At 56.0% G+C, this 25,982-nt stretch overlaps 3 protein-coding genes and 2 non-coding genes across 8 annotated transcripts; 1 reads left to right on the top strand and 4 right to left on the bottom strand.

Annotated features, from left to right (window-relative positions):
* Positions 1-2,445: 2,445 nt before the first annotated feature.
* On the bottom strand, positions 2,446-9,183 carry RIN1 (Ras and Rab interactor 1). The gene is made up of 10 exons (XM_043451785.1): positions 9,010-9,183; positions 8,683-8,863; positions 8,471-8,585; positions 8,298-8,370; positions 8,070-8,161; positions 7,158-7,904; positions 6,565-6,870; positions 6,118-6,249; positions 5,840-5,991; positions 2,446-4,878 (listed from the first exon to the last, which is right to left on the bottom strand). Exons 1-10 carry the CDS (start codon positions 9,093-9,095, stop codon positions 4,393-4,395), a joined length of 2,370 nt encoding a protein of 789 aa, XP_043307720.1. The 5' UTR covers positions 9,096-9,183; the 3' UTR covers positions 2,446-4,392.
* Positions 9,184-10,082: 899 nt separating this feature from the next.
* On the bottom strand, positions 10,083-17,199 carry BRMS1 (BRMS1 transcriptional repressor and anoikis regulator). Of its 4 annotated transcripts, none has more exons than XM_043451789.1 (10): positions 17,045-17,199; positions 14,198-14,343; positions 14,035-14,125; positions 13,748-13,875; positions 13,521-13,600; positions 13,349-13,445; positions 12,726-12,818; positions 11,482-11,546; positions 11,032-11,071; positions 10,083-10,633 (listed from the first exon to the last, which is right to left on the bottom strand). In XM_043451789.1, exons 2-10 carry the CDS (start codon positions 14,334-14,336, stop codon positions 10,626-10,628), a joined length of 741 nt encoding a protein of 246 aa, XP_043307724.1. In that variant the 5' UTR covers positions 14,337-14,343; positions 17,045-17,199; the 3' UTR covers positions 10,083-10,625. The 4 variants fall into 4 exon arrangements, with proteins under 4 accessions (XP_043307724.1, XP_043307722.1, XP_043307725.1 ...); XM_043451787.1 differs by having other exon boundaries at positions 17,068-17,183; XM_043451790.1 differs by having other exon boundaries at positions 16,845-17,173.
* Positions 17,200-17,452: 253 nt separating this feature from the next.
* Positions 17,453-19,714, bottom strand: B4GAT1 (beta-1,4-glucuronyltransferase 1). The gene is made up of 2 exons (XM_043451786.1): positions 18,540-19,714; positions 17,453-18,315 (listed from the first exon to the last, which is right to left on the bottom strand). Exons 1-2 carry the CDS (start codon positions 19,593-19,595, stop codon positions 18,124-18,126), a joined length of 1,248 nt encoding a protein of 415 aa, XP_043307721.1. The 5' UTR covers positions 19,596-19,714; the 3' UTR covers positions 17,453-18,123.
* Positions 19,715-20,169: 455 nt separating this feature from the next.
* On the top strand, positions 20,170-20,251 carry TRNAS-GCU. Its single transcript has one exon. It is a non-coding gene; the product is annotated as a tRNA-Ser (tRNA).
* A 3,701-nt stretch (positions 20,252-23,952) lies between these two features.
* Positions 23,953-24,056, bottom strand: LOC122431559. The gene has a single exon (XR_006266576.1). It is a non-coding gene; the product is annotated as a U6 spliceosomal RNA (small nuclear RNA).
* Between the last annotated feature and the right edge of the window lie 1,926 nt (positions 24,057-25,982).

Below are 25,982 nucleotides of genomic sequence, written 5' to 3' on the forward strand. Positions count from 1 at the left end.
CCTGAGGGGCCGACATGGCCGTGAAGGTCACCCCACCCCTGCCCCGCCACCCTTGGCCTCACCCCTGCTAAAGACACCCAGCTGTTGGGGCCGGGAAGGCATGGGGTCAGGGGCCCAGGCCCCAGGCGGGATGGGCGGGAGGGACTGTTTGTCTCATTCTGCGACTCAGTTCCATGTCCTAAGCTCCGTCCAGGAGCCAGACCCAGTAGACACCCCTTCAGGCCGAGGCTACCTCCTCCCCCAGGACGCCTCCCCCATCTCAGACTAGAGGCTTGCTCTGGTCCCAAGACCCTGTGGTCCCAGGCCCACTTGGGCCTCCCAAGCCCCAGGCCCCTGGACCGTTCCCCCGGCCCCCCCTTCCCCAGGCACTTCCCATGAATCACTCAGGCTGGAATCTGATGAGCTCAGGCCTCCCCGCCCAGTGCTGCCGGCCTCTGCCTCCTGCCTGGCCAGTGGGGTCGCCACACCCCCACGAGGGTCTTCCCAGCGGCTCACAGCCCCCACTGGGGTCCACCACGGGCTGGGGCGGCTGAGTGGCGGCGGGGATAGGCCCCGGCCGTGTGGGTCCGCGTCTGTGTCTGCACTTGTGTGTGTGAGCATCTGCACTTCTCTGCCTGTGTAGGAAGGAGGAAGCCTGTCCGAGCCGGGGCCCTGGGTGTGTCCGTGGCAGTCCGGCAGGGGTGGGTGTGTGTGGAGTCCTTGTGGAGCAGGTCACCACACGTCTCCGTGTCTCTGTACGTGGGTCAGGGAGTCACTTTCTGAAGCCGAAAGGGAGGGTGCTGAGGGGATAGCTCTGAGTTCGCAGACCCAGGGACGTCCGTGTCGGGGTGTGGCTCAGAGGAGGGGCCGTGTGTGTCCGTGTCCCGTCCCGCGGGGCACGAACGGCTTACAGTGTCAGGGTGTTCCCAACGCTCTGGGTGTTCCCCTTAAGGGTGGCGGTGCTCAGGGATTCCGGTAAGCGACCGTGGCAGGTGAGGTGTGACACAGCCCGTGCACAAATGAGTCAGGGCGTTTTGTGTGTTAGGTTGTGCACATGAACATCGTCCCCAGGCCATACGGGGTGTTCACTGCTTTGTCTGCAAGTTGAGTCAGGGCGTTGTGGATCTCAGTGACGCCTTCCTCCCCACCCCTGGCAGGGTCCTCTCTCAGGCCACCCCACGGGCCTGGCTCCTGGGCCTGCCCGGAAAGAGAGCCCTGGAGGGGATGTGGCCGCTCCCGCATTCCCTTCCCAACCTCCGCTAGCAGGATCCTGTTCGCAGGGCGGTCCCAGGGCCCCTCTGCAGAGCTGCTTCCCTCCTGGCGGCAGGCCCTGCACCATCCTTCGAAGGGAGTGCCCTGGGTCCCTGGGTGGCCTCAGGAGAGAAGGGACCTTGGCATTGACGGGGAACGGGGCACGCTCGCCCCCTAGTGGCAGCAATGGAGGCTGCACCGCTGCCCCGAGTCCCAAGAACCAGGATGAACTGGGTTGTAGGTTGAGTCTTCCTGGATCAACTATTCCGCACACACTTACCAAATGCCAGTTCCCGGCCAGGCATTGTTCGAGGCCCCCAAGATTCAGCAGGGAACAAGGCTGACTTGGCTCTGGGCTTCGGGTGAGGAAGACAGACGGTAAACAAACTCAGAGAACTACTGTGAGGTGCTAAGTGCAACAGTTCCAAGTGAGGAAATGACAGCTGCTCCTCCAGAGGTGCAAGCATCAGGGTCAGCCCTGCCTGCAGCAGTGGCCGCTGGACTCAGCGTGGCCCCTCTCAGAGCCCTGACTTCCTCTTCCAGAGGGTGACAGGCGGGTGGCAGGGGTGGGAGTGGGGCAGTACAGACCCAAGTGCACACTAGGCTGCCCACATCACACCTGACTCCCTCCAGCTGGGGCTGTGGGTGCTTAGCTGGTTCCGACACAATGGGCTACTGCTGAGTGGATGAGTACACGAGTCCTTCTCCCTGGGAGGACTATAGAATCTGAAGACCCATGGAACCTGGTGTCTGAGTCCTTTGCCCTGTAATGAGTCACTTCCCCTGAGCAAGCCTCAGTTTCCTCATCTGTAAAACGGGGATAGTGAGGTCACTCCTAGACTGACCTATTGTTCCCTGCCCTGGAGCCCCAAGCCCTGTCCGATGACCCTTGGTCATGCGGATTTACCTGGTTGGGACCCCTGAACCATCAGAATCTCTTGAGAAGATAAACTGGGAGATTCAGGCAGCAAGCAAGGCCTGGCAATGCTTCAGTGAGCCACTGCTGGGGGCATACTGGATTCCCAGGGCCAGGAATTAGGACTGAGCCCTGGAGAGGGGTGGGAGGGGCTTACAGAGGCCCCCTCACAGGGGCCCAGAAGCCTCCGCCAGTCCTAGTTCCCATGAGACCAGCTCTACATCCGGCCTTGGGGCTCTCTGAACACCTCCTACGACCATGCCAGGACCTTCCTCTGGGACTGAACTTGAGACATCCTGTGTTCAGTTCCCAGAACCCAGCCGCCCTTAGCCTCCCACCTCACTGCCCTGTGCTCTTAGTTATCAAACTCCAGTCAGTGGACAACATTTATTGAGCGCCTGTGGAGCGCCCAGCACTTGTACAAGGCACTGGGTGGGTGCGGGACTGGTGGGGAATACATACAAAAGAGTGAAGGGAGACCCTCACCAGTGAGAAGCTTGTGTGTGTGCGTGTGTGGGAGGGGGTGAAGTTGGCAGAGAGCTGCCGATGGCCTAGGGAGAAATTTGGGAGTCCTGCACCCGGGCTGTATCTGGAGGGTCTGAAATCCCAGTGGCTGTGATTTCTGCCTCGCAGCGGTCATGTCTGATATGTGGGCTGGTGTCCCTTTGTGCTCAGGGCCCGGGCAAGCCCCTCAGAGACTGGCTAGGGTCCTCCTTCCACTGGGGTCTAGTTCCTTCCCAAGGAGTGGTCCCCGGAGGCAAGCCTCATCCAGACCTCAGACTCCCAAGAGAGCTGAGGGCCAGAAGGCTTGGCTCTTGCACTGCCCCTTAGTTGCTTGGCGGCTGCAAGACTCCAAATCCCAGGACCACCTGCACCGCCGCGGCCCTGGAGCTGCAGTCATCGATCAGGTCGCCCTCTCAGCTGCTTCCTGGGCCATGTGTGCCCTCTTGTGGTGGTTTCCGGGATTTTTTTTGCTCATTTGCTGCCTCCCTGGACCTCCCGCTCAGTTGCTCACATCTGTTTGACTCTTTGCGACCCCATGGACTGTAGCCCACCAAGCTCCTCTGTCCATGGGATTTCCCAGGCAAAAATGCTGGAGTGGGTCTCCTTCCATTTCCTCCTCCAGGGGATCGTCCAGATCCAGGGATCGAACCCTCATCTCCTACATCTCCTGCACTGCAGGCAGATTCTTTACCACTGAGCCATTGGAGAAGCCCTTGACCTTGAGGATTAATTTATTGGTGGCTTAGAACACAAGGCATAGTTGGAACCTGACTCCTGGTTTGGCCTAATGGTCCGGTGTGTGGCGTCTTAGGAGTCACTTTCCCCAGCCTCGGTATGTAATAAATCAGGCCCTGTCTCCTGAAAACCTCTTGTGAGGTCCAAGAGACTTCAGTGGGGAAGAGACAGTTTCCGAGTCCTCATTCCATTTCAGAAGGCTATCTCACCTGTCCACTTCCCCTGGGACAGCAGCATGCCTGGGAGGACTTCTTCTCTTGGGGAAAGACTGGAACAGGGGTGCTCCCTTGGCTGAGCTTGACCCCCTAGATGTCCCCCAGGGCCGCCTGGAGAACCTCTCCCTTAGGTTAGGGTGGAGAATGGACCCTTGGAGAAGCGTGTGTATGTGCAAGCTGGGGGTTTTGCTAATATTCAACCTCTTTCTCTCCCCCTTCCCCTAGTTGTGCTCTGCTCTGCAACAAAACCATCTATTCTGAGCCGTGGAAGGCTTCTGGGAGACGGCAGCGCAGCAGTAGCACCCCCACTTTACAGGCAAGGACACTGAGCTTCGGATGTGCTTGTTCTGCAGGCGGTGTGGGCAGGACTGAGCCCTGAGGCCTTGCTGCCTCTCTGAATCCTCCTGACACCTGGGAATTGGTGGGGCCTTTCCGGGCCTTGAACCCGCCCACCCCTCCCCATTGCTACCAGAGGTGGGGCCCCTGCTGGATTTCTCCCCTGCTGGACACACTCTTCACTGAGGGCTTCCTGGCCTCCAGCTGCGGGGGTAGGAGGAGAGGCCAAGGGCCTTCATCTGGGGCCCCCCAGACCCCTTGGGCTTCACCCAAGTGCCCTGGATGTGGCTAGCAGATGTGATCGGCATGCTGGAGGGTCAGAGGTGGCGGCAGACCGGGAGCGGAGTGGGGAGGCTCTGGGGGCTGCGGCCTGGGCCGGCGAGGCTGACGCTCTGCAAGGCCTTCCCAGCAGGTTCCGAGCTTCCTGCCCCGCGCGGCCCTTCTGTCCACTCGCAGCTACTCCTCTGCGGCCTGGCTCTCCCCAGTCTCTGGCCCCCTTGGCTGAGCGGGGCCTCCCCTGGCCTGGCCCTCGGCCCCCTCGGCCACTGTCGCAGATTCTCCCCTGCCATCCCTGGGGCTGGTTTTGGCCTCGGTGTCCCCAGCTCCCCGGCCCCCTTTCTCCTCCTCCCTGTCCCCTGCCTCTGGCCCCCCACTGCCCTCCCCTGTGGCAGCCCCAGGTGAGGCCCCCGGGGCCTCGGGCTGCTCTGCCCGGCGGTAGACGAGGTAGCCGGCGGTGGGGAGCCTGTGAGCTGGGGCTCCGGGGGGCAGGCGCTGGTAGTCCTGCCCCTTGTACAGGAAGAGGCCAAAAGCATCAGGCTGGGTCACCCGGAACTTGGTGGCACAGAGCTTGTTCAGCGTGGCAATCGAGGCGCCTGGGGGCACGGCCAGCGTCTTGGAGGTGCAGCCACTGCTGGGGTCCTGATAGGCTACGCGGAGGAGGTGCTATGCAGGGAGAAGTGAGAACAAGAACTCAGTCCTGCCGGCAAGGCTCGAGGTCGCAGTCCAGGCTCTGCGGTGACAGGGGTGGCTGGAACAGAGCCAGTGGTAGAACCAGCAACCAAAGCTTTCTGGATAAGGTGAGCTCTGAGGGGGGGCTCCATGGATGAGAGGGCTGTCCCTGGGCTCACGGGTCAGAGCCGCGGGCTGGAAGGACGGCCCAGCGCGTCTCTACAGCCTATCGATCCCACTCAGGTCAGGCTTACCCTGTGACCCCAGCGCTTGTTCTGAATTAACCCCTTTCATCCAATATCAACCCCAGGATGTAGGTCCTATTACCCCATTTTACAGACGAGAAAACTGAGGCACTAAGAGAACACCTAACTGGCCCAAACTCCCACAGCCAGAAAGCAGAAACGCCTGCATCTGGACCCGGGATCTGGCTACAAAGTCTGGACTCTTAGCCAAGGCTAAGGAAGGAAGGGGCCCTTGACTGGATGGAAGGAGGTGAATGGCAGAGATACCCTCTGGCTCTCAGGACACCTCGCCTGAGCCTGGGGTGGGGAGGGGGGTCGGGGGCAGGGAGTGAGGGTGAAGGGGGCATGGGCTGGAAGCCTGAGTCCAGGTGGCAGCCGGAAGCCAGGATCTGGGGTTTGAGCCTGCCTGTGTCCCTTTCCCTTCCCACGTCATGTCTCAGTTTCCTCATCTGTAAAATGGGCATAATAATGATCCCACTTCAGTTTCTGTGAAGACTGTGGGCCGCCAGAGCACTGAGCTGTGTCCGCAGGTGGAATGCACCATCCAGAAAGGCTGGCTCAGACGTGTGTTCCGTATGGGGCGCTGTCTGTTGCCTGATGATGCAAGATTGCCCTTCCCCTTTCCACGTCTCTCCTGAGTCTCACTGGGCGACGGAGGAGACCGTGCCAGATGACGCCAGGCGCCCCCCGAGGCTGGCCAGTCCCGTTACCTGGAAGCAGTGGGTGGCGGGCAGGCGGCGCTGCTCCCAGAGGCTGAGTGAGCGCTGCAGCTCCTGCGAGGGGCTCAGGGGGAGGGCGTGGGCCTCGGTCAGGCCACTCAGCAGGGCCAGGCTGGCCGAGAGGCTGGTCAGGTAGTAGCCGCCTGGGACACGAGCGGAGGGCTGCGGCTCGGGCTCGGCATAAGCCACCGCTCCTCCCTGCCTCCCCTGCTCAGTCAGGGCGCCCCAGCCCCACCCAGACAGAAGCGGGGGCCCGTGGGGTCCCTCACCCTCTCCGGTGAGCAGGGCAGGCTCTAGGAGCTCTGACATGTACTCGGCCTCCAGCAGCAGCTCAGGAAGGTCACAGTGGGCCAGGACGAGGCTCAGCAACGGCAGGAACTCGTCAGCCCCTGCGCCCTCCCCTGTAGGTAGTGGACGGGGCCACAGGGTCAGGATCATCTGCTACTTATCTTAGACAACGACCCTCCCTCTGCCTGCCAGGCAACGTGGTCTCTACGGCAACCAGGGGCAGTGGATGGGGAGTGGATGCTCTGCTTTCTGGGCCACAGTTTTACCATCAGTGAAATGGGAAGGTTGGACCCATCCATATATATATATATATATTTTTTTTTTTTCTTTTTCTTTGTTTTCCCTGCTGTGCCATTCCTAGAGCATCTGCCCGGTGGCCTGCCTCTGACTTGGCAGGGGCCGGTGGGAGGTGGTGGGAGGGGGCATACCCGCCTGGGTCCTCAGGGCCGTGTAGAGCAGCTTGCAGGCCTGCAGGAGCCGCTTGACCTGGGCGCTGGGTGAGTAGGCACGAAGCAGCTGTAGCAGCTTCTGACGCACCTGCTCCATCTCTACTGGGGAGGGCAGGCTTAAGTGGGACCCAAAGGCGCTGGCACCCCGGGCCCGGGCCAGGCGGAGGCCTTCAGCCAGGCGGCCCAGGGAGCTGTTGGCTGAAAGCCGGCGCCGCAGGCGGGCCACCAGGATGGGCCGCAGGGGCTTGAGCACAGAGCGGTGCAGCGACTTCTCCAGGACGCATTCTGTGGGGGAGAGGCAGGCAGGGGTCAGAAGAACTGGGGTGGGGTGGGAGTCCCGGGGAGGAAGGGCATGATCGGGAGGGGAGAGGGGTGAAAAAGAGGAGGAATCTTTGTGACTGGGAGAGAGGCGGCGGGGAGCCGTTGCTTGAATGGTGCAGAGACAAGGGGGGTGTATACGGAAGAACAGACTGGGAGACAGGCTGGCCCTGGAGAGGCAGAGAGAGCGGAAGGCGGAAGAGCTGAATTCTGGAGACGGGGCTGCACCGGCGGACCCTGGGCTGGAGTCTTACCCAGCCTGTCTGGTGGCAGCAGCTTCTCTGGTCCCAGCTCCGCGCTCAGCATGGCTCGGGCCCGGCTCAGGGCCTCGCGGACGGCCTGCAGCTCCCGGGGTTCGGGGCCGGCACGCACCTGGGTCAGCAGGTCCTGCACCAGCTGTCCCACGGCCGTGTGTCTGTCCTGCGTCAGCGCCGCAGCTGCCCGGCCCACCTGCCGCTCAGGCGCTAGCAGGGAGCAGAAGGCAGCGCTCATGGACCGAAGCAGGGGCCGCCGCCGCCGCTGGTGGCCCATGTGGGGTGAGGTCGCTGGGCTCCCCTGGGACCCCGGCACCCCCTCCTCCTCTGAGCTGCTGGGGGAGGCGCAGTCCACCTCCTGGAGGGAGGGCAGCGGTGGGAGGCTGGGGCCGGCGCCCCCTGGCACACGGTACCCCACCGAGCTCTCCCTCCGTAGCAGCTGGCGAGGGGGCAAGCTTTCTGTCTGGTTGGGGGCTGTCCCTGGCAACACCGGGACAGGGGGAGGCGGCACTGCTGGGGGAGACAGGGGGCTGGAGGTCTCCGTGGACACACGCACTTTGAAGCTCCTCTTGAATTTCTCCCGCTTGGTGGGGCCCAGATCCCCGGGGAACAAGGGGTTGAAGAAACATAAGGCGGCCCCGGTGCCCTGGTCCAGCTCTTGCGGGGGCCGGGGCTTCAGCCGGGGCAGCGGGGGGCCTTCCGATGAGCCTGGCTGGGCCTTGGTGTTCAGGGAGGAGCTCCAGAACTCTAGGAAAGAGAAGCAGGTTGGACCTTGGGGCGGGGGTGGAGGGGGTCAGGAAGGGGACCCAGCTGGGGGAAAGGCCCAGGCTTCAGGCTGTGTGCCTTCGCCTTCCCTCTCCCTCTTGGCCTCAGCTTGTCCATCTGTGCAGTGGGTAGCCCGGGAGCCCTTACCCATGCCCAGATGGGAGATGGCTTCCAGCTCCTTGTGGGTGGCTGCCTGGCGGATGGCTCTGGGGAGCTGAAGCGGGAGGAGGAGAATGTCCCTGAGGCCAGAGGGGAGCAAAAAGTGGGCAGTGAGGAAAGCTCTGGGCAGCGGGCACCCATGGGTGAGGAGGACAAGGCGTCCCGGGAAGGGAAGCAGGGCCCTGTGGAGAGCAGGCTCCCTGCAGGCAGGCTCACCGGGTGTGGCAGTAGGCACAGATCAGCTGGACCAGGTCTAGGAACACGAGCTCTGAGCCCTCCAGGGAGACACCTGAGGGATGGGAAGTGAGGTTGTTCTCTGCGGGGCACCCCCCTGCACCCCGACCTGATGATTCCAGCCCCTCCCACCAGGCCGGGCCAGTCCCTCTCACCCCCAGCGGTCTCCTGGATACAGTGGCTGGAGACAAAGGAGGGGCCGCTGGCCTCGGGCAGCCGCACGCACAGAGCTTGGCACTGGCGACTGTTAGACTTCCGTACCAGGAACGTCTGCGAGTGGACAGGGGTCGGAGGCTCGAGGCCTCTGTGTCCAGCCCCTCGCCCCCCTGCCCTCAGCCTCCAGCCCCAGGGGTGGGCAGAGACTCACCCCGGGGGGCTCAGTCCTCAGCACGTGCAGCGCGGCGGCCTCATTGGCCCGCAGCTGCAGCCACACGGGCCGGGTGAGCAGCAGGCGCTCCCGCAGGCTCACGGTGCGCCCCGGCCGCTGCGATCCACCTGCTTGCACCCCGCCGGCACCAGGCACATCGTACCGCGGGGCCTGGGCTGGCCTGGCGGGGAGGGGGGAGGCGGGGGCACCAGACCTGAGCAGGGTTTTGCCCAACCGTCTCCCCCTCCTTTGCCCTGGGACAGACCCAGCTCGGGTTCCCCACCTTCCACCCCACCCCACCGGGGCTGCCCTTCCAACTTCACTAACTTTTCTCTCTCCAGGTGCCCAGAAGCGAAGCTGGCTGGGTAGGGGGCTCCGAGAGGGCCTGTTCCTGGCTCCCCGGGGGTTTCCATGGCTGGGAGCTCCTCCGGTTTCTCCCGGTTTCTCCCGGGACTCAGAGAAGCCAGCCCCCAAGGCGAGAGCACTCACATTCCCAGTGGTGAGTAACACTTCCTGAGGGCGGTTCGCCCTGTCACACCCGCCAGTTAACTCTTGTGTGTCCACTCAGCCCAGGCAGTGCCTGCTTCCTCTGCTCTGGGCCCAGCCTCTGGGGGCAGGGATCCGCTCCGTGCAGGTGGCCTGCCCAGGGTTCCACCTGTGGGGCTGCCACCTCCACACGGTGTGTCCTGCAGCCTTGCCAGACTCCTCGAACCGCACAGGTGGGCAGAAAGGAGTTAAGCAGGGCCTGCCAAGGTCTCTCCAGGCCTCGCCCCTGGGGCACCTTCAAGTCTGTGGTCAACTGCTCATGTGTCCCTGGCCCTGAGGTCAGCCTTTTGGGAGAGTGCCCCCTACTGGCTACAGATGACTCATGCCTGAGCTTAACTTGGTTTTGGGGATTTCAGGTTGCCATGGAGAAAGGATGCTGTGTCTCCATGGAAACCAACCCCTTCACTTAGTGGAGGTTCTGGGGGTGGTTCTGACAGCCAGCGCTAAACAGGGGGGAGTCTGGCTGTGAGGTCGTCAGCACACGGCGCTGCTGCTGGCTGCCTCCCACGCACACAGGCTCCGCCAGCCCGCCTTGCCAATCTGCCAAGAGACTGGGGCAGGTGCAGGCATGATCCAGTCTCTAGGCACGGAGCACCCAGGCCACGTGCTCAGCCTGTGCCACGAGTTGCTTCAGACTTTGTTCACCAGCACCAGGCAGTCCAGGGCCCAGCCCCGGACATCTGGAGCACATGTGTGGGGGAATGCCCCCTTCCCCAGCCTATACCCCAAGTCAGAGGGGGTAGGCTCTGCTCACTGGAGATACCAGGGTCCCCAGCAGAAACTGCCCGTCTCAAGCACTCTCCACGAGAGCCCTGATTCCCTTGCAAGGTAAATTAGACACATGTGGGTCATGCCAGAGTCCCAGGAAAGGTTTTAATTCCAGTCCCTGAAATGTGGGAGGCAGACACCAGGAACCTCCTCGAGAAGGAAGACCCGAGGAGCCTGCCTTGTCACCTCCAGCAACAGCCAGGACACGCAGGTCCCCCAAATATAATTTCTGGCTCAAGAGTTCCTGCGAAGCAGGACCCAGCTCAGTGACTGGGGTGCAAGGTCAGAAGAAAGGATGTTGCTTTGGCTTAAGACAGGCATGTCTTCGTCAGGGAGGGCTCCAAGGAGGGCGACCTTCGGGAGGGGGCGGTGGTGGGCTGGCTAGGGAAGGAGGAGACCGTCCGGCTGGCCTCGGGCAGCTCCAGGCCTTCCCTGTTCAGGCCCTGGGGAGGGCAGAGGAGGAGCCCAGACCAGTGATGGCTGGAGCAGAGGACCCCGGAGCAGCACTGGAGAGCTGGCTGGGCAGACCCCGAGGGGCCTGTCAGTCTGCCTTTCTGCAGCAGGAAAGTTCAAGTCCTGGGTTTGGTGCCAGCTGCTCCAAGGGGCCGCCCTGGCTGTGAAGAGCAGGGTCAAGGTCCTGAGGGCACACAGGAAGGGAAAAATCACTGCAGGTGAGAGGAAGGCAAACCAAGAGGAAGAGAGGCACTTCATACGGGGGACTGAGAGGAGTGGCCTTAGTCCGGCCCAGGGCAGATGAGGCCGGGAGGGCAGGGCAGCTCCTCAGCCCTTACTAACGGGCTTCCTGGTTCTCCCGGCCCCCGGGCCAGCTACAGAGGCTCAGCATTCCATCCTCCCTAACCAGACCTGGCCCCAACCCCACCCCAATTCCTACTGTGACCTCGAACCCAGAGCTGCTCTCAGACCCAGAGCATCCTAACTGATCTGATATGCCCCTACCTCCCCCCGGGCGCCTTTCCGGGAGGCTGGCCTGGGGGAGGGGGTGGTGGAAGGCGGGACACCTTTGGTGGTTCTTACCATCTGATTTTCTCTTCTGAGGGGACACAGCTGCCCTCGCCTGGGTGGGTAAGAAGAAAAGCCCACTGAGAGGCTGCCTGCAGCTTAGCAAGACCCCCCTCCACAGCAGCCTTTCTGGGATGGGGGGCTGCACATAGGGGTTGAGGGGAGCTTAAGGCCCCTTCTAGGCAAAGGATGGACATGCTCTCTTGTCAGAGACCCAGGCAGCCTGGCTGCCTTCCTTCCTCCCAGCCCATCAAAATCTGCCTGGGAACAAAAAAGGGGCTGAGGAAAAAAGGAGGTTTGGGAGACCAAGCAAAGCCAGGGCACCTGGGCTGAAGGCAGTGGGTGCCGGGGGCTGACAAGAGAGCTCCCCAGGGGAAGGCATGCACAGAGACCAAAGCCGGTCTGGTTGGAGAGGGGGCGCCGCACCGCCAGCCCACACCCTGTGGCAGGCAGCGTTGCACCCACCTTTTTGATGGCCGTCCAGTCCTCCAGGATGTCAATTTCCTGCAGCATGTACACGATGTAGGGGCCTGCGATGGGGGTCAAGGAAGCAGGAAGCCTGGTGGAAGGGGCAGGGGATGGGCCCGGGCCCCTGGCCCAGGGGGTGGGGGTGGGGGGTGGCAGCACTCAGAAGAGACGGTGCCGTGGACGGCGGGGTGGGGAGCCGAGCTGGGGTAGCACTCAGGCTGCACCTGCGACCTCGTGGCTCATGGGTTCTCAGCAGGGTGGAGTTCGTGGCTGTGGCCTATTTCAATCTCACCCAGTCCACAGAGGGCTTCCAGACCCAATCTTACCACCCCTTGGCTCCCTCCTCACCTCCTCTCAGGCCTCAAGGTCAGAAGGCCAAGGCCCAGGCCACTCACTCAGGGATCTTGCCCCCCTGTTCCCTCGTCTGGCCCCTTTCCCACCTACACAGGGACTCTCATCTCTTCTGTCCTAAAAACCACCCTCTATCGGTCTCACACACCCGTCTGAGGAACAGCCACTCTGTCCCCCTGACGTCTCCACACCCTCACCTCCCACCTCCACTCAAGTCTCTGCAGTCCAGATTCTTCCCTCCCTGCTTGAACCTGATCCCCATCACCAGGAGGTCAATTTCCTGATAATCTGGTTGCGGCAGAAATATGGAGGGGTGTGTATACCCGAATTCAATTCAACTCCGTGCTGGGCTATGCGAGAGGGGAGGCCGGCACAGCAGGCCCTGAACAAGAGGGGCTCACACCTGGGGGTTGGCAGAGATGACTATGTCCAGAAGGGAGGCAGGTGCCCCAGTTCAGGTACAGGGGTGCAGAGGAGAGGGAAGCCACAGCCATTTGTCGGGGAAACCAGGAGAGGCTTCACGGAGGAGGTGACAATTGATGGGAACCGAACAGGCAGACAGATAAAGGCATCCGAGAGGAGAGTGGAAAGTCAGCAAAGGCACGGGGGTGGGAGAGCCTGGGATATGCCCGGGACACTGTGAGAAAGCCAGAAGGGCCTCAGAGGAGGCCTCACTCAGAAAACCATGGGAAAACCTCTGGATGAATGCTTCTGTTTCCCCATGGTCCACACCGCCCAGGAGGACCCTGCAGAAAATTCAACAGCTGGATCTGCCTGGACACGGCCATAGGAGGCCAGGTGACCTTAAGTGAGTCTGGTCTGCCTCTCTCTCCCGTGTGCCTCCACCCTGACCTCCTGCCCAATTCAGGCCACTGTATGGGGAAGGATACCGGAAACGAGAGGCGCCTTCTTCCTCTTGTTGGGCGGCAGGGAGTCCCATGTCTTCGAGCTGCCTCTGGCGTGCAGTTTGTCATCCCACCACTCTGCGCCCCAGGGCACAGTCAGCATCAGGGTGCTGTCCTCCCAGGACGCCCCACCCCTGTAGCCCGCATCCCTCATGTGGGCCAGGCCAGCCCATCCCCATCAACCTCCCCAGGGCAGTGCAGAGAAGAAAGGCTTGGAAGCCGAATTCAATCCTGGGAAAGAGGTCACTGTACTTCTGTGAACCTCAGCTTCTTCATGTGTTTCATGGACGGGGGTGAAAGATCACTAACCCCTCCCTCCCCAGTGCCCTGTGTGAACGGACACGGTGGCCGTGGCAGGTGCATGTGTGTCAGAATGATACCTCCGTTCAGGAAACTGAGCACGGGGGCGGGGGACCCCTGGGCCGCCACTGTGCGCCAGGCACTGGGCCAGGCCCTTCCCCATCTGCTTTCCGTCAGTCCCCGCGGTGACCGCGGAGCAGGTCCTCTTACAAGCACCCCCGAGCAGGCGGGGAAGCTGAGGCCCAGATGGGGGACGGGCACTGAAAGCATAGGGCCAGGCAGGGGCGCCGGCCGGCCGCTGGCCTCACCAGAGCTGATGTCCAGGCTCTGGCGGTCCTCCTCCAGCCTCTGGATCCGCTCCTGCAGCTCGCCCTGCAGCGTGTCATAGAGCAGCAGCTTCTCACTCTGCAAGAGGCGCCGCGGCTCAGCTGGGCGGGGCGGGGCGGCCACCTCCTCCCCACCCGGCGCACCCACATTCACCTCCAGGTGCTGCCTGGCTCCCTGCAGTTCACACTCATACTTGTTCCTGATCACGTCCAGACAGAAGCCCTTGTAAATCCCTACGGAGGGAGGGTGATGGGCGGCCCGGCTTGGCCAGGGCCCTGGCTGCCCACAAAGGCGGGCGAGCCAGGGCAGGGGTGAGAGGGGATGGGGACAGGGAGCCGTGGGTTCTCGTAGCGGGGCGGGGCACAGGACGGGCCACAGACCTGCCACCTGAATGCGAATCTTGAGGCTCCGCTGCAGCCCCCCCAGGGGCTCCGTGTATTCGGGCGCCCTCTCAGCTCCCACTTCCTCCAGCCGCACCCGCAGCTGACTCAGTCTTTCCCTGAACAACCTGGGAGGCGAAAGGCAGCCGTGCGCCTGTGTGCCCATCCGTCGAACACGTGCCCAGCGCCCCGGGTCAGGCCCTCGCTCACGCCGGCCCCAGACAGCCCTGGCCGGCGCCAGGCCTGCCGCTGCCTCCTGCAAGCCTGGCCCCTGGCCCCTCGCTCACTTCTCCTTCAGCTCCGAGAACTGCTTCTCCAGGTCCATCATCTCACTGACACACTCGCTGCGGCGCCGCTCATAGTCCTCCTCGTCCATCTCTGGGACAAGAGGCCAGTCAGGGCCGGCTGAGGGGGGCGCGGGCAGGGCGCTCGAGGGTGTGTGGGGCTCACCTGAGCTCTCCTCTTCGGACTCGGTCTGGCTGCCGCTCCGTTCCTCCTCGCTCTCCTCCTCCTCCCCATTCATTTCGGCGGCTGAGTCGCCCTCTGCTTCCATCTCCTCTGTGTCCTTGTTTGGAGGCTGGACGGGCATCTGGGCGCTGGGAGTAGCAGTGTAGCCGTCACTCGCCCCTGCCCCCAGCTTCGAGTGGCAAAGTGGTCACTTGGGGAGTCAAACCAAGCTTCACTGCAGACGGGGACAATCAGGGGAGGGACTGGATGGGCTCCGGGGACACATGGGGTGGGGCAGGTACAAATGGAGTTGTCTACACATTTCCTGGAAATCTAGGAGCCACAGAAATGCCCATCCCCTTGGACATTGTTGGTGTTCTCAATCTCTGTAATACTGGCCAAGGTGATGATCCATAAGATGGGAAAGGCCAAGATGGGCTCCCCACTGCCTACAGGACTGGGCCCAAACTTCTGACCCAGGCTTTCAAGGCCCTGCACAGACTGGACTTGAACCACTGTCCAGCTCCTTCACCCACATCTAATGGCCAGTTCTCAAACACACTACGCACTTCCTCCCCAGCCCCTGCTGCCCACTGTGCTGTTCCTTCTGCCTATGAAGCCCTCCACTTCTCCTTCCCCTCTACAATGCTTGGGTCCTCTCGCTATGCTCAAATCCTATCTCCTTCTGCTTCCTCTAAGACCCCACATCATCAGTTCTCCACTCTCTTCTGCATGCTCAATTCTCCCTCTTGGCAGCTTTTAGGAAACTTTAGACATGCTTAGGTATTTCCCAACATACAGAAAAAGCAGAAACACAAAACTTCATCCTACTCCACTCAATTACCCACTTCCCATCTTTTCAACATCTCGTGAACACTTGCCCTTCCTACTCTTTCACCTTCCACTTGTTCCAATCTGTTTCTGTAGCATCGCTCTCAGCTGAAACTGATCCTGTAGTTAACAGATGACCTCCTTGTGCCCGATGCCAATATTTTTCAGTGCCTATCTTGACTCCTCAGCAACAAAGAACACTGTTAAGCATTCTTTTACTCACCAATTTAATCTTTATTGAAAAACCTAATATATGCTAGGTACCATCAGACACTATGGCAGGAGCTTGGCTCAAGTGTGGCAGACAGAGAGTCTCTGATCTCAAGGAGTTTACAAGTTCCTGGGACAGAGAGGCCAGGAAGCAGAAGAGTTAAGACCAATGGCATATGGGAGAGGCAGCTAACTGAAACCTGGAGCTTGCTGCAGCAGTGAGGGCTTGCAGAGGAAGATGGGCCAGACTCATGAGCTGAGCTGGTTGAGGAAGAGAAAGCATTCTAAGGAGAGTGAGTGGCATGAGCAAAGACCCTGAAAGCAGAGAAAGGGCAGGATTGGGGGCACATGGGTCTTAAGCCTCAGAGAGAAATCTGGGCTGTAGAGATCTGGTCATCACATATAGCGAGTTCTTCAGACCTTGGGAGAGAGTGCAACCAGCAAGGCAGAATGTGTGGAGTGAGAAGGGGCTCATGATGGAACTCCAGGGTCACCGAAGGGGCAGATGATGAGACCCCTCCAAAAAGAAGAAAATTAGCAAGAGATGGAGGAGGAAAAACTCAAAGTTGGGGAGAGAGAATTTCAGAATGAAGAAGTGACATTGCCAAGTGTGGCCAAAAGATCACCCAAGAGGAAGAATAAACAGTCTTATCAACAGATCATCTTTGCTTACTGGGGGCTTCTGTTTCACTGTGATACCTTCTCTGGGCTTCTTTGTAGTCCTCTAGCTCTGTGCAGTCACCCTTCCTGACTTATTTGTCTATTTGCCCATTCTCATGTCTGTCTCTCCAACCAGCCTGTAAGCCTCACCAGGGCAGGGCTGCACATGTGCTTGATTCACCCATTTGTACCGACTCATTTGATGACTGGAGGATTTGCAAATACAAAGTTAAACAAAAACTTCTGTAGGGCAGGGATTGGCTTTTACTTCTCGGTAGCCCCTGGCTTCTGCAAAGGTACCAAACATCAAATAAAGTCATTGGCCTAAGTTTCAAAGTGGGCTTCCCTGGTGACTCAGATGGTAAAGAATGTGCCTGCAAGGCAGGAGACCTGGGTTTGATCCCTGGGTGGGGAAGATCCCCTGGAGAAGCGAATGGCTACCCACTCCATTCTTGTCTGGAGAATTCCATGGACAGAGAAGCCTGGCGGGCTACAGTCCATGGGGTCGCAAAGAGTCAGATACGACTGAGTGACTAATACTTTCAAAGTTTCAAAACATCCCTCAATGATTTCACAAATGATCTCAACCTGGCCTGAAAGCCTCGGTTCACCAAACCAGCCTCTTTCCCATCCTGCCTCAATTTCCAAACTTTGCAGTTATTCTTCACTAGTAAGGCCTATCTTTCTGGGCCAGAAAGGGTGAGAGGTTGGGGAAAAGTCTCTCCAGCAGTCTCTGAGTCTACTGCTTACCCTGGGTATAAAAAGAGAATAACCATTGCCACTCTCAGTGTTGTAAAGGCTGCAAGCGGTGAATGGCAAAGCAAATTGTAAGGCACTGTGCACATTGCAATTTATCTTTCAGAAAGTGAGCAAGTCGAGGGCAGGCCTCCTAAGAAGGAAGATTCTGCCCCAGTCTCGAAGAAGCCAACCCAGCCCCTCCACGGCGCACCGAGAGCTTCCCGCCCAGTTCCATCTCCGTACGTGCAGGCGCGGGCGGGAGAATCACTGGCTCTTCCGCTGCCAGCTCTGGTCCCGCGGTCCCCGCACGCGTCCGGCCGGTTAAGTCTCCGCTTCGGCCCTGGAGATTGGGCCGGCTCCGACCGACTGATCGGAGAGGGCAAACCAGGCGCCAGGGTTGGCGTTACGCACCCGCGGGGAGTGGGGCCTCTGACCTCACGTCCAAAACTCCCTGAGAGGTGCCGGAGGATGCGGACACTGGGCTCCGCCGCGGGGCTCCCGGAAGCGCTGGGCCGGCCTCTCTCCTCCTGGGGCGGGGGCCTGGCCGCGCTTCCGCATGCGTCATCAGGAGGCGCCTATCGGAATTCTCACAATTGGGCAGCTGGGGGTGAGGCAGGCTGGGATACCGCGGGCCGGTTTCCATAGCAACCGATCGAAATTTACACAGGCTCTCGACAGGCAGGAAAGGCCCTCGAGCGTTCTTTGCCATGAAGCCCGCGCGCCACGGTCGGCAGCCACCTCCCCCAGCTTGAAAAGGGGGGGAACCTGCGACCTGTTCTCCCATCCCCGCCCGGTTCAGGAGAGTAATGAAGCCAGCTATAAGTGTCAACACATTTATTTACACATTGTAGTCGGTAGGCAAATTACCCAGCCCAGCCTATTCAAGGGTACAAATCTCAGACTATTAACACACAGAACCTACCAGACCTTTCCCTTCTCCAGAGTCCCCGGGGCGGAGGCCTAGACTACCAGGAAGCTGCCGAAAACCTAAGAATTAAATTCAACGCCTTCATCTGATTTCTTTCCAAAACGCCCCTTTTATTAAGTACTGACTTCTCAGCTCTGCCCCATTCATACGTTTTTGCTCTCCTACTGCCCACCCACCCAAGATTGTTAATAATAACAATAATAACAACAATAATACTGTAATAATATTAATAATACTTCACATTTGTACGAAGCTTACAGAGTGTTTTCACATATAGCATCTCCTCTGAGCCTCCCAACAGTTCTGTGAGGTAGGTATTTCTCACCTCCCTTTTACAGACGGGGTAACTGAAGCTCAGGGAGAGAATGGGATTTGCTCAAGGCCACACAACTAGTTAGTGGTTAAGCTAGGACTTGACCCCAGCACCCCATATTCAAGTCCAGTGTTCAAACACCACAGCCACCACTGTAAAGTAGAGTGACATTTCTTACCCCAGTCAGGCCTGAGGGGCGGCCTAAGGAGGGAGGGGTCTGAGACTTCTCAGACTAGGTGGGGGAAGGGCTCAGCAGTGACGCGGGGAGTCAGGGTACTTGGCCTTCAACTCCTGTTTGAACTGACGGTAAAGGATCTTATTGTGCTGATTTTCAGCCTCCTTTTGGGGATGGAATTTCAAAACTTCTTTGAAGCCCTTATGAACCAGGAAACCTTCATTCAGCACCTCGAAATCGAATCCTGCCACGTGCAGCTCACAGGCCTGTGGAGGGAGAGACAGAAGTGTGATGACGTTCCTAGAGCAGAGACTGACATCCCTGCTCGCTCCAGCATTTCTAGTCCTCTGGAGGCACCATGGATCTTCCAAACATTCAACCACTTCCTGAACTATGATTCCTCCTGCCTCACTGCCTCTTTTCCATCCAGACCTCCCTGATGCCCCCATCCCTCCTGCCCCATTTCCCCTTCCCTCTCCCTTAAGAGCACCTGGCTGATACGATTGAAGCCATACTGCCGAAAGCGCTCGTCGAAGGTGGGCACCTTGCCTCCAGCCACGTAGAATGGCTCCCAGGGGTCTTGCCAGGGCACCACGTAGGCAGGCCTCAGCAAGGTCTCTTCTGGCAGGTTGACCCAGCGGGAGTAGTTGGTGGGCGCCTGGCAGGGGGTGCAGAGCCCATAATAGAAGGGCCGCACCTCGCCCACCTGGTAGAGCTGCAGCAGCTCGTTTTTGTTCATGGGCATGCGGCGGGCTCGACGGATCTCAAAGGCAGGCACCACCAGCGCTGTGCCCGCCCACTGCTTGCTCTGATCCAGCATTTCCCGCAGGCTTCTCCACAGCCCCTCGCTGGGCACCATGTCCACGTCGATTACTAGGGCATAGTTGGCCCCCTCACGAGCCAGATTCCTCAGCAGGTTATTGGGGTAGGAGACGTTGGTGCCCAGCGCGTAATTGACCCCGGGCTGGGCCACCCTGGCCAGCTTGTCAAAGACCTCCTGGCAGGAACGCAACAGGGCAAACTCCCCTGGCTCCCGGGGGTCGGGAACGGCGGCCTCGTAGCGTGAGGGGCACACAAGGTGCATGGCGACCCTGGCACGCATATCGGGGCAGTGGCTGCTCAGAGCGTAGGTCAGCACCGTGGCCAGCTGCGCCTCCTCCTTGGTGGCGGCGAACACCGACACCGACAGAGGGCCCTCCCAGCGCTCCAACAGGCCCGACAGGTGCAGCAGGTTGTCCACACTGGCGTGAGTGGCCAGGACCACATCGTTGGGGTCCATGGTGGTCTTCAGTAGGCCCCTGTAGACGCGGTAGTCGCCGCTGGCGTCCAGGACGCCTCCAGAGGCCAGCGCGGTGCGGAGCTGCGCCTTGACTTGGTCCACCGACCGCGGGGACGGGGGAAAGAACTCGAAATATTGGTCTTGCTCCTCTTGCCCATGTAGCCCGGACAGCAGCGACAAATAGAGCAGCTGCAGCATAGCCACCAGCATGAGCGCGGCCAGCAGCAGCTGGTAGAAGGCACATCGGATGGCGTAGGACATCTGCATGGCTCTCGGGGTTCGGGGCGCGCAGCAGGGACCACCGGGCCGCAGCCTCTGCCAGCTTCTGCAAGCCCGGATTTACCGCAGCCTGCCGAGCGCGGCCGAAGCGAGCCGAGGCGAGCCGAGCCCCTCGCGCAGCCCCGCCCACCCGGCCGCCCGCGCTGGCCTCGGGCGAGCCAGCTCGCCCCCTGCTCCCCGGGAGGAATTACTGCAGCCTCGGTCCTCGCCGCGCGCTTTGCAAACACTGGAAACTGACCGCCACCGAGCCTGCTGTCTTCCGGGGGACCTGCACCCCCTCCTCTGAGTCAGTGCGCGACCTCCTGGACTAAGTGCGTCCTGAGACCTCGGTTCTCTCGCCCCAGAATCAGGGAGCAGAAACTGTGACCGAACTTGACTGTAGAATGGTGAAGGATGGCGCGGGTTCCTGGCTGCGGCCGGCGGAAAGGAACATAAAAGCCCCTCTCTGTCTGCCGCCTCTCCCTCTAAGTTTTATCAGGTCTGTATTAAGGAACAGCTGCAGGGGTCCCGGAACACGCCAGGATGAGAGATAAGGGCATGTGGAAGAGTGTACCTTATGTGGGACGAGGTGGCCGAGTGGTTAAGGCGATGGACTGCTAATCCATTGTGCTTTGCACGCGTGGGTTCGAATCCCATCCTCGTCGTTCGTGTTTTACGCTGGAGGTGATTCTTAATTTTCACATCCTGGTATCTGGGGCAGTGGGTTGAAGAGAACTGAACTGGGGATGCGGCACAATTCAGTACAGGCCGGGTCTCCTTTCTGTGTTTGTTCAATGTGCAGCTCCGGCAGGTTCGTGCTCCAAGTATGTGGAGCCAGTGGGAAGAAGTCGAAGCTGTACTTTTCCTTCTCCATAGAAAGAGGGCCAACGGTTTGGTGACAGCAAAAAACCAGAGCCAGAATTCTGATCAATGCAAATTGGGGTCCAAGAACTAGAGAAGACCCCCCCTGGAGGAGCTGGTCTGTCTAAAGTAGTGGGACTGGAGGCAAGGAGGCGGTGTTAGATCATTTAAATTATTAAATTATTCAGCGCACTGATTCCCCTTCCTCTAGCACTTGCATGTATCCACACACCTGCTGCCCTCCCTCACATACACAACTACTTAACACCAGTCAGTGTACACAGAAGGCGCCTAATAAGTGTTTCCGGAATGATTGACCCATGGACTCTATAGGACGAGGAGAGGCTGTGCAGAAGGGCAATTACTTTCATAGGTAATCTGTTCCAGCGCTGTGAATCTTCGGAAGGAGCTTTGGGTCCTCCCAGGGAGGGCCTGGAATGTCGGTTTAAGGTATTTTCCTGCTGCTCCACAGGCAGTAGGGAACCAAGGTTGTTGAGTTAGGAAGTGATAAGGAGCAGGAGACCTTTGTTTTGCGGCCCCAGCTTGTGGAATCTGAAGCTGTCTCCTGGTAGGTAGTGTCAGAATTGAGTTGCATAGGACACTTAGCTGGTGTCAGAGAATTGCTTGATGTGGGGTGGGGGTGGCGGATAAAATAAACCAAACAAACCTAGGCATCAAAATTTATGTCCAAATTGTATGTATACCCTGGAGAATGAAATGGAAACCCACTCCAGTATTCTTGTCTGGAACATCCCATGGCAGAGGGCTACAGTTCAAACGGTCAAAACAGTCAGACATGAGCAACTGACCACATAAACACACACAGTGAAGACCCAGACACAGAGAACAGACTTGATTCAGTGTGGGAAGGAAAGGGTGGGGCAAACTGAGAGAGTAGCATGGAAATGTATAAATTACCATATGTAAAATAGATGGCTGGGGGAAATTGGCTGTATGAGCAGGGAGCTCAAATCAAGTACTCTGTCGCAACCTAGAGGAGTGGGGTGGGGTGGGGTGGGGTGGGGTGGGAGGGAAGCTCAGAGGGATGTATATATACCTATGGCTGATTCATGTTGATGTCTGGCAGAAACCAACACAATATTGTAAATGAATTATCTGCCAATTAAAAATTTTTTTAAGTAAGGAAAATTAAAAAATTGTATAAAAATAAACTGAATTTTGTGTATTGTCCTTGAGCCCTGCAACTTTGCTAAATTTGTTTATTTCCTCTTAATTGTGTGTGTGTGTGTGTATTCTTTAGGATTTTCTGTATGTGTGTATATCATTTGTGATTGCAGGTAGTTTTACTTCCTTCTCAATTTGGATGCCTTTTATTTCTCTTTCTTGCCCAGTTGCTCTGGCTAGAACTTCCAGTACAAAGTTGAAGAGATGAAATAGTGAAAAGTAGGCATTCTTGTCTTTTTCCTGATCTCAGGGAGACTTCACTCTTTCACAGTTAAGCATGACATTAGTTGTGAATTTTTCATAAACACTTTTTCAGATTGAGGAAGTTTGTATTTATGCCTTGTTTGTTGAGTATTTCTGTCTTGAAATGATATTGGGTTTTGTCAGATGCTTTTTCTGCATCAATTGAGATGACCATGACCTTTCATTTCATTAGTGTCATGTATTACAATGATTGATTTTTGTATGTTGAACCACCTGCAGTTCAGTCCCTCAGCCGTGTTGACTGTTTGCAACCCCATGGACTACAGCATGCCAGGCTTCCCTGTCATCACAATTCCTGGAGCTTGCTCAAACTCATGTCCATTGAATTGTTGATGCCATCCAACCATCTCATTCTCTGTGTTCTCCTTCTCCTGTCTTCAATCCTTCCCAGCATCAGGGTCTTTTCCAGTGAGTCAGTTCTTCACAATAGGTGGCCAAAGTATTGGAGTTTCAGCTTCAGCCTCAGTCCTTCCAATGAATATTCAGGACTGATCTCCTTTAGGATTGGCTGGTTTGATCTCCTTGCAGTCCAAGGGACACTCAAGAATCTTCTCCAACACCACAGTTCAAAGGCATCAGTTCTTCAGTGCTTAGCTTTATAGTTCAACTCTCATAGCCATACATGACTCCTGGAAAAACCTTAGCTTTGACTAGATCGACCTTTGTTGGCAAAGTAACGTCTCTGCTTTTTCATATGCTGTCTAGGTTGGTCATAACTTTTCTTCCAAAGAGCAAGCCTCTTTTAATTTCATGGCTGCAGTCACCATCTGCAGTGATTTTGGAGCCCAAGAAAATAAAGTCTGTCACTCTTTCCATTGTTTCCCTATCTATTTGCCATGAAGTGATGGGACGGGATGCCATGATCTTAGTTTTTTGAATGTTGAGTTTTAAGCAAAATTTTCACTCTCCTCTCTCACTTTCATCAAGATGTTCTTCAGTTCCTCTTCCCTTTCTGCCATAAGGATGGTGTCATCTGCGTATCTGAGATTATTGATATTTCTCCCAGCAATCTTGATTCCAGCTTGTGCTTCATCCAGTTTGGCATTCCTCATGATGTACTCTGCATATAAATTAAATAAGCAGGGTGACAATATACAGCCTTGACGTACTCCTTTTCCTATTTGGAACCAGTCTGTTGTTCCATGTCCAGTTCTAACTGTTGCTTCTTGACCTGCATACAGATTTCTCTGGAGGCAGGTCAGGTGGTCTGGTTTTGCCATCTCTTGAAGAATTTTCCAGTTTGTTGTGATCCACACAAAGGCTTTGGCGTAGTCAATAAAACAGATGTTTTTTTCTGGAACTCTCTTGCTTCTTTGATGATCCAATACATGTTGGCAATTTGATCTCTGGTTCCTCTGCCTTTCCTAAATCCAGCTTGAACATCTAGAAGTTCTTGGTTCACATACTGTTGAAGCCTCACTTGGAGAATTTTGAGCACCACTTTTCTAGCGTGTGAGATGAGTGCAATTGTGTGATAGTTTGAACATTCTTTGACGTTGCCTTTCTTTGCAACTGGAGTGAAAACTGACATTTTCCGGTCCTGTGGACATTGCTAAGTTTTCCAAATTTGCTGGCATATTGAGTGCAACACTTTCACAGCATCATTTTTGAGGATTTGAAATAGCTCAGCTGGAATTCCATCACCTCCACTAGCTTTGTTCATAGTGATCCTTCCTAAGGCCCACTTTACTTCGCATTCCAGGATGTCTGGCTCTAGGCCAGTGATCACACCATCGTGGTTATCTGGGTCATTAAGATTTTTTTTGTATCATTCTGTGTATTCTTGCCACCTCTTCTTAATATCTTCTGCTTCTGTTAGATCCATGCTGTTTCTGTCCTTTACTGTGCCCACCTTTGCATGAAAGATTCCTTTGGTATCTCTAATTTTCTTGAAGAGATCTCTAGTCTTTCCCATTCTAATGTTTTCCTCTGTTTCTTTGCATTGATCACTAAGGGAAGGCTTTCTTTTTTCTTTTTTAAAAAAATTAATTTATTTTAATTGGAGGCTAATTACTTTACAATATTGTGATGAGTTTTGCCATACATCGACATGAATAAAAATATGGGACATTTCACAAATTTGTCTGTCATTCTTGCTCAGGGGTCATGCTAATCTTCTCTGTACCCATTCCAGTCCATTTTAGTTCACTAATTCCTAAAATGTCGATGTTCACTCTTGCTATCTCTTGTTTGACCACTTCCAATTTACCTTGATTCATGGACCTAACATTCCAGGTCCAATGTTAGGTTCGTTCTAATGAACCACCTTCATTCTAGAATAAATCCCACTTGGTCATGGTGTATAATTCTTTTACTGTGTTGCTGAATTCAGTCTACTAGTGTTTTGTGAGGAATTTTACACCTATATTTATAAGGGATTTGGGTTTGTAGTTTTATTTTCTTGTGATATCTTTATTTAGCTTTGGCATCAGGGTAATGCTGGTCACATATAGAGTTAGGAAGTATTCTCCTCTTGTATTTTTTGGAAGAGTTTGAGGGCTGGTGTTAATTCTTTAAATGACTGGTAGAATTTGCCTGTGAAGTCAGCTGGTCCTGGAATTTCCTGGGAGGTTTTTGATTACTGATTCAGTCTCATTCCTTGATATAGATACATCCAGATTTTCTACTTCTTCTTGAGTTACTTTTGGTAGTTTGTATGTTTCTAGGAATTTGTCCATTTCATCTAGGTTCCTCATTTGTTGGCATACAGGTGTTCATAGTATTCTCTTACAATGCTTTTTATTTTTGTATAATCAATAGTAATGACCCCTTTCATTTCTGATTTTAGTAATTTTTAAATCTTCTCTTTCTTCCTTAAACAACTCAAAAGTGTGTCAATTTTATTGTTTCGAAGTACCAACATTTGGTTTCATTGATTTTTCTCTGTTGTTTTCCCATCCTCCATTTTGTTCATCTCCACTCTAATCTTTAGCCTCTCCTTCCTTCTGTTGGTTCTGGGTTGAGTTTGCCTGAGATACTTCCTCCTTTTTAATGTCGGCATTGACACCAACAAGTTCCTCTCAGCATGGCTCTTGCTGCATCCCATAAAATTTAGTATGTTGTTTCCATTTCCATTTGTCTCAAAGCATTTTCTAACTTATCTTTTGGTTTCTTTTTTAACTGATTAGTTGTTTAGGGGAATGTTGTTTAATTTCCACATATTTGTGCAGTTTCCAGTTTTTCTATTATTGGTTTCTAGTTTCATTCCACTGTAAGTGGAAAAGATGCTTTGTGTGATCTTAGTCTTTTAAAAATTATTGCAGCTTTGTTTTGTGGCCTAATGTATGATTTCTCCTGGGGAATGTTCCATGTGCACTTGGGAAGAAGGTATATTCTGCTATTTTTAGGTAGAGTGTTGTGTATATAGGTCTCTTTGCCTATTTGTTTCATGTGTGTTCAAGTCCTCTGTTTCCTTGTTGCTCCTCTGTCTGGTTCTATCCTTTATTGAAAGTGGAATCTTGAAAAAAAAAAGAAAGTGGAATCTTGAAGTCTCTATTATTGTATAAATGTCTATTTCACCTTCAATGTTTTCAATTTTTGCTCCATATTTTTTAGGACTTTGTTGTTAGGTATGTATATAATTATTATATCTTCTTGATGGACTTACTCTTTTATAAATACATAACATCCTTCTTTGTCTCTTGAATGATTTTTGAATTAGTCTTTTTTGTTTCTGATGTTAGTATACCTACCTCAACTGTCGTTTGCTTACCATTTGCACACAATACCTTTTCCCCATCCTTTCACTTTCAACCTATTTGTGTTTTTTACTCTAAAGTGGTAGAGAGCATAGGCTTAGTGGCCCCATGGCATGTGGAATCTTCCCAGACTTGGGATCTAACCTGTGTCCCCTTCAATGGTAGACTGATGCTCAACCACCGGACCACCAGGGAAGTCCAAACTTTTAATTGGAGAGCCAAATCCATTTACAAAACCAGGAAGTGTCCATCTCATGAAAGGGCGAGCAGCTTGAGGATAAGGACTGGCCTTCCAATGTTTGCGTCCCTCCATGAGCCTGACTCAGTGCCCTCCACTCAGAGCCTGCTCCAATTGTTTGCTCATGGGCACTGGCTGCTTCTGAGGGAA

Source organism: Cervus canadensis, chromosome 29 (genome assembly GCF_019320065.1).
Source record: "Cervus canadensis isolate Bull #8, Minnesota chromosome 29, ASM1932006v1, whole genome shotgun sequence".
In the NCBI taxonomy this organism is placed as follows: domain Eukaryota; kingdom Metazoa; phylum Chordata; class Mammalia; order Artiodactyla; family Cervidae; genus Cervus; species Cervus canadensis.